Genomic DNA, 10,575 nt, shown 5'->3' on the forward strand with positions numbered 1-10,575 from the left:
TAGCCTCACCCTGCTTTATAAGCAAGAATAGATACCGGCTAGAACCAGCTCACCTGCTTTTACAGAATAGAACCAGCTCACCTGCTTTTACAGAATAGAACCAGCTCACCTGCTTTTACGCTATGATTTGACTATTAGATGTTCAGTGTTGCTTTTGAATAAAAAAAAAAAGGAATAGTTTCACCATATTCAAACGAGAGTTCAGTTCACGTAACAGGGTTGAACTTAAAATGAGGGACAGACTAATCAGACTATTAAATGAATCCCTAATCACATGAAATAAAAAATAATATTCAGAAAAAACTTTGTCAAAGCAAAAAAATAACTAGGGCTTTACAGTGATGGTGAAACTTTGAGAAATTTGAGGGTTAAGTAGATTAAAATAATTTATTCATATTAAAAATATGATTTATTGAATTCCTACATTAAAGGGCACTTCATTTAATATAACAGGCTTCTAAAATTCCATATTGGTGCACAATTAATACTTAAAATATCAAAGGGACGCAAAAGGGACAAATTTCGTGGAACGACCCAAATACTGATTCTCTATCAAACCTCATGTTTACTGCTAGGCTGTATTCATATCCTACAGCTTCAGGAGATGATTCAGATTAATACAAAGATATACTGTAAGTACATGGAAAGAGAGGGTTTGAAAGAGAGAGGGCGAGGGACTACTGAAAAGGAGAGAGAGAATGAAAGGGAGGGAAAGACAAAGATGGAGAGGAAGAGAGAGAGAGAGAGAGAGAGAGAGAGAGAGAGCGAGAGGGGTAGAGAGTGAGTAGAGAGAGAGAGCGAGAGAGAGAGAGGTGTAGAGAGTGAGTAGTGAGTAGAGAGAGAGAGAGAGGGGTAGAGAGTGAGTATAGAGAGAAAGGTGGACAGATCCAGTCAGAACAGAAGTCATGTGACTCACCGAGACATGCCCCGTCCATCTCTTCATAGCCCAGGCTACAGACACACTTCCCCAAAGGCACCAGCCAGTCACCGTCGGCGCCGCAGTACAGTTTGGGAGTGTCCCTCTCCTCGGCATGCTCCACACACGCTCCCCTAACCTCCACCAGGGAGGAGGAATCGACCCGGGGCACGGTGTCAGGGAAGGAGGCCAGATTCCTCAGGGTGAAGGGACACTTCTTATAGTACACCCTGACTGAGACTAGGGCGATGCACGCCCCAATGTCCTGGAACGCCAGGTAGAAACCCTTCCTGGAGATAGGACCCACTTCCCGTACCTATAGAAAACATTGTGGATCAATAAAGTTAATTGAATTGAACTTTATTAAATGGATGGTCACATGTATTTCGCAACAACATGTTCCTAGTATGCAGTGCCTCAACAATTGTCCCTGTTGGGATAAATCAAATAACATGGGCAGCATTCTGTTTCTGCTCTCTTGCCAACTCCTTATGGAATTACCATGCCAAACAATAGGAGTTGGCAAGAGGGCAGAAAAAGACTGGCACCCAGGCTGTAAGTCACATATTATTGAATTGAGTTAATTGAGGTGATGGACCTCAGTGTTGAGCTTTAGGATGCGGTCTCCCAGGTCCATCTGGGTGAAGCTCTCGTCGGCTGCGATGGTGTCGATCTTGGTGTACTGGGCGGGTTTGAACTTGACCCCGTGGGACTCGTCTGTCTCATAGTAGAAAAGGTTGAAGGTCTCCTTGCAGGTCCCAGATACCCAGGGGATGGAGTTACAGTCTCTCAGAGTGAAGCGCAGCTCCACGTACACCTTGCAAATATAATAAACAAAGTAAAGTAGCTAATGTTTTATTCAAAGCCACTTACAGGAAATGCAGTTGGCTAATATGTGGCCCATGCGGGAATTGAACCTGCAACCAAGGTGTTATCAGCACCATGTTCCAAACCATGCTCAGAACCCCTACACACCTTCTGTGCGGCCTGGCGGAAGATCCAGTTGGAGCGTAGCCAGTTGTTCTGGTTGGGTTCCATCACGTGACACACCTGGAAGGTATGGATGGGACGGTTGTGTTCATCCATCTCTGTTATAGCATCCCACTGGAGAGGAGAGGAGAGGAGAGGAGAGGAGAGGAGAGGAGAGGAGGAAGAGAGGAGAGGAAGAGAGGAGGAAGAGAGGAGAGGAAGAGAGGAGGAAGAGAGGAGAGTAGGAGAGAGGAGGAAGAGAGGAGAGGAAGAGAGGAGGAAGAGAGGAGAGGAAGAGAGGAGAGGAGGAAGAGAGGCGAGGAGGAAAACAAAAAAAGGACTGTTAGTGAGCTGCTAAAGTACTCAAACCTATAGATACACTATACAGTATATACAAGAGCATGTGGAGACCCCTTCAAATCAGTGGATGTGGCTATTTCAGCCAGACCAGTTGCTGACAGGTGTATAAAATCGAGCACCAAGCTATACAATCTACATAGACAAACATTGGCAGTAGAATGGCTTCACTGAAGAGCAGTGACTTTCAACATGGCACCGTCATAGGATGCCACCTTCACAACAAGTCAGTTCGTCAAATTTCTGCCCTGCTAGAGCTGCCCGGGTCAACTGTAAGTGCTGTTACTGTGAAGTGGAAACGTCTAGGAGCAACAACGGCTCAGTCGCAAAGTGGTCGGCCACACAAACTTACAGAACAGGACCACCGAGTGCTGAAGCGTGTAGCGAGTAAAGATCGTCTGTCCTCGGTTGCATCACTCACTACCGAGTTCCAAACTGCCTCTGGAAGCCACGTCAGCACAAGAACTGTTTGTGGGTTTCCATGGCCGAGCAGACGCACACATGCCTAAGATCACCATGGGCATGGCCAAGCGTAGGCTTGGCCATGTAAAGCTCGCCATGTAAAGCTTGGCCATGTAAAGCTCGCCATGTAAAGCTTGGCCATTGTAAAGCTCGCCACCATTGGACTCTGGAGCAGTAGAAATATATTCTCTGGAGTGATGAATAATGGTCTGGGGCTGTTTCTCATGGTTCGGGCTAGGCCCCTTAGTTCCAGTGAAAGGAAATCTTAACACTACAGCATACAATGCCATTCTAGATGATTCTGTGGGGAAGGCCCTATCCTGTATCAAAATAACAATTCCCCTGTGCACAAAAAGAGGACCATACAGAAATGGTTTGTCAACATCGGTATGAAAGAACTTGACTGGCCTGCACAAAACCCTAACCTCAACCCAATGGAACAACTTTGGGATGAATTCGGAACGCTGCCAGCGAGCCAGGCCAATTCGCCCAGCATCAATGCACGACCTCACTAATTCTCTTGTGGCTGAATCGAAGCAAGTCCCTGCAGCAATTTTACATTTACATTTAAGTCATTTAGCAGACGCTCTTATCCAGAGCGACTTACAATGTTCCAACATCTAGTGGAAAGCCTTCCCAGAAGAGTGGAGGTTGTTATAGCATCAAAGGAGAGACCAACTCCATATTAATGCCCATGATTTTGGAATGAGATGTTCGACGAGAAGGTGTACACATACTTTTGGTCATCTAGTGTATATCGCTAAAAGCAGTTCAACAATACAAAATAAAAGAGAGAGGAACAGGACCGTTACTAAACAGTTCAAACCTCACTTGAACCCATCACTAACCACCTGTACCCCACCTCTGTGACTCCCAGGTCATGTGACAAGGGTGACAGCCCTGTAAGTGATTCATGAGGTCAGCAGGTCACCTGCCTCTGTGTTGTTGGAATAGAAGTCTATTGGAGGTGTTTAGCCCTGACCTCTGGCTCTACCCTCTATTACACTGACACACACACACACAGAGAGGTTGTGTGTGTGTGACAGCTGTAGAGTGACCATGGACCATCTAACACCAAGCTCCCAGAATCAAATGACCTGCTGAGGAAAATGGTTTTAAATCAGCTCAACAACAACACAATAGCTGCCCTTCAGTCTAGACACATCAATCAGCAATATGACTCTGACCTCTGTATGCACTTTGACCTCCACATACCCTTTGTCCTTGGTCAGTTCATCTTACTCAAAAGTGTTGCATTAAAATAAGTAGTATTTGCAAGGAATAGATGGTATATTGTCACTCCCAGCCCTGTCTCCTCAACCAACAAAATCCACAAAAGTGTCTAATGTCTAATAAATGTAAGTTTTGTACTTATCTAAACACTACCTACCAACAGGAGAACCGTAATCACATCCTAATGTTTAGTTATACAGACTCATTATCCTTTTAATTACATGTTTTAATTCAATCTAAAAGACAACACATTTTAATCTATTTCTCCCTCAAGGTGTCACAGTAATAATAATGTAATTAAAACAAATTGATTTTGATTAAGTATTATATTGCCTAATATGCTTCGTGTGGTATTGTTTTGCTGTGAATTCTGAAAGGATCCCAACACACCCACCCATCTACAACTCTCTCGGTTTGTGTCAGCCAGATTGTACATACAGGTGTCAAAATATCAAATATTATTTCACAACTAGAATTACACCAGTGATACAAATGGACTGACATGTCTTTGCACTTAACCCACCTAAATGTATTAAATCAAATAAAGAGATAGTCAGTAAGCATAAAAGCTGTGACACACTTCTAGATCATGCATTGGAGTTTTCCTACACCGCCACAGTCAGGTATGAAAATGCTTTATATCCTGGCCAGTTGTATAGTGGGTGATCATTACAACACCCGAACAGGTACAGTAGCTACAGTGCCTTCAGAAAGTATTCATACCCCTTGACTTATTCCACAATTTGTTGTGTTACAGCCTGAATTCGAAAGGGATTCAGTACATTTTTTTTCCTCACAATGAGAAAGTGAAAACATGTTTTTAGACTTTTTTTTCACATTTATTGAAAATCTAAAACAGAAATATCTAATTTACATACAGTACCAGTCAAAAGTTTGGACACACCTACTCATTCCAGGGTTTTTCTTTATTTGTATTATTTTCTACATTGTAGAATAATAGTGAAGGCATCAAAACTATGAAATAACACATACTGTATGGAATCATGTAGTAACCAAAAAAGTGTTAAACAAATCCAAATATATATTTTTCAAAGTAGCCACCCTTTGCCTTGATGACAGCTTTGCACACTCTTGGCATTCTCTCAACCAGCTTCATGAGGTAGTCACCTGGAATGCATTTCAATTATCAGGTGTGCCTTGTTAAAAGTGAATTAGTGGAATTTCTTTGCTTCTTAATGCGTTTGAGCCAATCAGTTGTGTTGTGACAAAGTAGGGTGGTATACAGAAGATAGCCCTATTTGGTAAAACAAGTCCATATTATGGCAAGAACAGCTCAAATAAGCAAAGAGAAACGACAGTCCATCATTATCTTAAGACATGAAGGTCAGTCAATATGGAATATTTCAAGAACTTCGAAAGTTTCTTCAAGTGCAGTTGTAAAAACTATCAAACGCTATGATGAAACTGTCTCATGAGGACCACCACAGGAAAGGAAGACCAAGAGTTACCTCTGCTGCAGAGGATGTTCATTAGAGTTACCAGCCTCAGAAATTGCATCCCAAATAAATAAAGTTCAAGTAACAGACACATCTTAACATTAACTGTTCAGAGGAGACTACATGAATCAGGCCTTCATGGTCGATTGCTGCAAAGAAACCACTACTAAAGGACACCAATAAGAAGAAGAGACTTGCTTGGGCCAAGAAATACGAGCAATGGACATTAGACGGGTGGTAAATTGTCCTTTGGTCTGATGAGTCCAAATTTGAGATATTTGGATGTAGCGAAGCATTTCTCTACACCCGCAATAACATCTGCTAAACACGTGTATGTGACAAATAACACTTGATTTGACTGGGTGTATTGACATAGAATCCAAAGTGTAATTACTAACTTCATCATGCTCAAAGGAATAGTCAATGTCTGCTTTTTAATTTTTACCCATCTACTGTACCAATAGGTGCCCTTCTTTGCAAGGCATTGGAAAAACTCTCTGGTCTTTGTGGTTGAATATGTGTTTGAAATTCACTGCTTGACTGAGGGACCTTACATATAATTGTATGTGTGGGGTACAGATATGAGGTAGTCATTCATAAATCATGTTAAACACTATTATTGCACAAAGAGTGAGTCCATGTAACTAATTATGTTACTTGTTAAGTACATTTTTACTCCTGAACTTATTTAGACTTGCCATAACAAAGGCGTTGAATACTTATTGACTCAAGATATTTCAGCGTTTGATTTTTTTATAAAAAATGTCTAAAATCTGAATTTAATCCATTTTAAATTCAAGCTGTAACACAACAAAATGTGGTAAAAAGCCAAGGGGTCTGAATACTTTCTGAAGGTACTGTAAATGTAGGTGTAACCTTATCAGTAGACTCCTGTATCAGCTACCTACTTCACAAGGCCTCCTCATCCCACAAAGGTATCTCTTTAAAGACGTACATAAACTCCCTCTCTCCAGCTTAGAGAAACTAAAGGAGCTTGAGAGAGTTAGTCTCTGTAAGGCCAGAGATAGACACCCTGGGGTGGTCTTAGAATAGGACTCGCTACAGAAACACCAGTGTGTGTGTGTGTGTGTGTGTGTGTGTGTGTGTGTGTGTGTTTGTGTGTGTGTGTGTGTGTGTGTGTGTGTGTGTGTGTGTGTGTGTGACTGGTTAACATTGATGGGGATAGTGTGACAGGGACCGATGATGCTGAGGCCGTGTGGTGGTGGTGTACGTGAGTTTGTGTGTGTGTGTGTGTATGCTTCATCCTGTCTGTCCTCTGGGTGGTACCCCTGCCATCTCTCAGTCACCAGCTGAGTTGAAGGAAGCATCAGGTCCCAGTGGCCCCTGCACAGCCTCTATGGGCCCTGTTCTCATAGTGCAGCCCTTCCAACACAGAGCTTTGCTCTAAGAGGTCCTGTGTGGCCTCCACACTCAACCCTGACACCTCAGAGACTACGTTCAGTATCTCAACACTGTGACTCGACCCAGTCAGGGGGGGAATGTTCACTTGAAACTTCAAACAAGCTACGTTTATTTCCCTGTTTCTGGGTGATAAAACGTGATTTTGTCAGGCCGGGGAGCTGTGTTTGGGAGTGGACTGCTCGAGCTCTTTTCAGCTGAGAGAGGGGAGACAGAGAAAAATTGCATCTATAATGGAGTGTGTTTCAGGAAATTGGGCTGTGTAGCTGTGTTATGAGACCTAACCCTCAACAGGGCCTGAGCCACGGCCGGGTTTTGTGTCAACCTTGAGGCAGACAGACTATACATGGATCCAATTAGCTATCAAAACACAGGCTGATTCAATACCTGTTAGATCTGTGAAACACCTAATGCTCTGGCTAAATCAACACAACTGATGAAACAAGCGATGGTGTGATGTGTCACATGGCCGAGGGAGGGAGATCGATAGAGAGGGAGAGGTAGAGATCTAGGGAGCGAGAGCATGAGAGAGAGCGAGAGAAAGATGGCAGGTAAAGGGGAAGCCAGGGAGGCAGGGGGTGGATGTCAAATCCATCAAAGAGATCCAAGAACTATGTGGGTATTCAGCGGTCTGGCTGGTGTGTGTGTGTGTGTGTGTGTGTGTGTGTGTGTGTGTGTGTGTGTGTGTGTGTGTGTGTGTGCTGTGTGTGTGTGTGTGTCGTGTCTGTGTGTGTGTGGTGTGTGTGTGTGTGTGTGTGTGTGTGTGTGTGTGTGTGTGTGTGTGTGATAAACGGTGACAGCGCTAAAGACAGGACCCCTGCGGACACAGTAACCTGTGAGGGTCTAAAAGACCTTGTGCCAGACAGACCAGAGAAAGAGGGAGAGAGAATATGAGAGAGAAAGAGGAAAGGAGAGTGATTTGTTTACAGCAGGAAACAGTGTGGAGAGAGATTACTATAGAGAGCCTATACACTGAGCTGGAACAGTAAAATAATACCCGAAACAGGAAATCTGAAGGAAATAGCTTTCCATCCTCCTTCTGAACCATCTCTGTGCCCTGTACACATCTTTAAAAAATATCACAATCATATCAGTCCATATCAGTCCATATACAGTCTGAAAAATACAAAAAAGAGAAAGTGTTCAAAAACGAAGAAAGAGGCCACTCTGGCTAGTGCCTTCGGAAAGTATTCATCAACCTACACACAAAACCCCATAATGGCAGATCAAAGAAAGGTTTTTAGACATTTTTGCTAATTTATAAAAAATGTAAAACTCAAATATTACATTTAAATAAATATTCAGACCCTTTACTCAGTACTTTGTTGAAGCATCTTTGGCCGTGATTACAGCCGCAAGTCTTCTTGGGTATGAAGCTACAATCTTAGCACACCTGTATTTGGGGACTTTCTCCCATTCTTCTCTGCAGATCCTGTCAAGCTCTGTCAGGTTGGATGGGGAGCGTTGCTGCACGTCTATTTTCAGGTCTCTTCAGGTCTCGATCAGGTTCGTCCGGGCTCTGGCTAGGCCACTCAAGGTCATTCAGAGACTTGTCCCGAGGCCACTCCTGTGTTGTCTTGGCTATATGCTTAGGGTCGTTGTCCTGTCGGAAGGTGAACCTTCGCCCCAGTCTGATGTCCTGAGTGCTCTGGAGCAGGTTTTCATCAAGGATCTCTTCGTATGTTGCTCTGAAAAACACCCCCACAGCATGATACTGCCACCACCATGCTTCACCATAGGGATGGTGCAAGGTTTCCTAAAGACGTGACGGTTGGCATTCAGGCCAAAGAGTTCAATCTTGGTTTCATCAGACCAGAGAATCTTGTTTCTCATGGTCTGGGAGTCTTTAGGTGCCTTTGGCAAACTCCAAGCGGGCTGTCATGTGCCTTTTACTGAGGAGTGGCTTCCGTCAGGCCACTCTACCATAAAGGCCTGATTGGTGGAGTGCTGCAGAGATGGTTGTCCTTCTGGAAGGTTCTCCCATCTTCACAGAGGAACTCTAGAACTCTGTCAGAGTGACCATCGGGTTCTTGTTCACCTCCCTGACCAAGGCCCTTCTCCCCGATTGCTCAGTTTGGCCGGGCGGCCAGCTCTAGGAGTCTTGGTGGTTCCAAACTTCTTCCATTTAAAAATAATGGATGCCACTGTGTTCTTGGGGTCCTTCAATGCTGCAGAATGTTTTTGGTGCCCTTCCCCAGATCTGTGCATCGACACAATCCTGTCTCAGAGCTCCAAGGACAATTCCTTCAACCTTATGGCTTGGCTTTTGCTCTGTCATGCACTGTCAACTGTGGGACCTTATATAGACAGGTGTGTGCCTTTCCAAATCATGTCCAATCAAATGAATTTACCACAGGTGGACTCCAATCAAGTTGTAGAAACATCTCAAGGATGATCAATGGAAACAGGATGCACCTGAGCTCGATTTCGAGTCTCATAGCAAAGGGTCTGAATACTTATGTAAATAAGATATTTCTGTTTTTTCTTTTAATACATTTGCAAAAATATCAAAAAATCTGGTTTTGCTTGGTCATTATGGGGTAGTGTGGGTAGATAGTTGAATATGTTTTGTTTATTTAATCGATTTTAGAATAAGGCTGTAAAGTAACAAAATGTGGAAAAAGTCAAGGGGTCTGAATACTTTCCGAAGGCACTGTAAGTCTAAGGTCTGAGTAAACGTTGAAGAATGTTTAATTTATCTCTTAGGTATGGTTAAATTGTTTTCTCCCTCTCAAATTAAGCAAAATGAGACTCTTATGTTATGCATTTTATGTGTCCGAAAAGCAGAGAAAAAGATCAGGCCCTAAAGCCAGTCTTAACATACATAATTGAAAACTTCATTTCGTGAAGACTGGAGTATTGATTTATTTGTGAGATTAAGCCCCATTCCAGCACCTCACTGAAGAGAGGCAGTCCTTTACAGCCTTCTTCCAGACTACTGCCCCAGGGATGAACTACTGCTTTTAAAGACACTGTAGTGTAGGTCTGACTGGGGCTCAGTGGGACTAGAGAGAACTACTCAGTGGGCTAGGAGAGAACTACTGTAGGCTTGACTGGGGCTCAGTGGGACTAGAGAGAAATATATAGGTCTGACTGGGCCTCAGTGGGCTAGAGAGAACTACTGGTCTGACTGGGGCTCAGTGGGGCTAGAGAGAACTACTGAGGTCTGATGGGGCTCAGTGGGCTAGAGAGAACTGTAGTGAATTGACTGGGGCTCAGTGGGAGCTAGAGAGACTACTATAAGATCTGACTGGGGCTCAGTGGGACTAGAGAGAATACTGTAGTCTGACTGGGCTCAGTGGGACTAGAAGAAGACTATAGGATCTGACTGGGCTCAGTGGGACTAGAGAGAACTACTATAGGTCTGACTGGGCTCAGTGGGACTAGAGAGAACACTTAGGTTGACTGGGGCTCAGTGGGACTAGAGAGAGATACTGTAGGTCTGACTGGGGCTCATAGCGGGGCTAGAGAGAACTACTGTAGGTCTGACTGGGGCTCAGTGGGACTAGAGAGAACTACTATAGGTCTGACTGGGCTCAGGGGGACTAGAGAGAACTACTATAGATGACTGGGGCTCAGTGGGCTAAAGAGAATACTGTAGGTCTGACTGGGCTCAGTGGGGTAGAGAGAACTACTATAGGTCTGACTGGGGCTCAGTGGGACTAGAGAGAATACTATATGGTCTGACTGGGGCTCAGTGGGACTAGAGAGAATACTATAGGTCTGACTGGGCTCAGTGGGACTAGAGAGACTACTGTAGAG

At 43.9% G+C, this 10,575-nt stretch overlaps 2 protein-coding genes across 2 annotated transcripts in view; both read right to left on the reverse strand.

Annotated features, from left to right (window-relative positions):
- The window catches only part of epha3 (eph receptor A3), a 980,965-nt gene that overhangs the window by 256,358 nt on the left and 714,032 nt on the right, over positions 1–10,575 (reverse strand). The window lies entirely within an intron of this gene.
- Positions 1–10,575, reverse strand: part of LOC111971983 (ephrin type-A receptor 6-like) — a 194,704-nt gene that overhangs the window by 98,370 nt on the left and 85,759 nt on the right. The window contains exons 3-5 of the mRNA XM_023998794.1: positions 1,892–2,020; positions 1,515–1,733; positions 917–1,232 (exon numbers count right to left, since the gene is read on the reverse strand). Of these exons, the coding sequence (XP_023854562.1) occupies positions 917–1,232; positions 1,515–1,733; positions 1,892–2,020 (664 nt within the window). The remainder of the gene's footprint in view (positions 1–916; positions 1,233–1,514; positions 1,734–1,891; positions 2,021–10,575) is intronic.

The sequence above is a fragment of the Salvelinus sp. IW2-2015 genome, linkage group LG2, assembly GCF_002910315.2.
Source record: "Salvelinus sp. IW2-2015 linkage group LG2, ASM291031v2, whole genome shotgun sequence".
NCBI lineage: Eukaryota > Metazoa > Chordata > Actinopteri > Salmoniformes > Salmonidae > Salvelinus > Salvelinus sp. IW2-2015.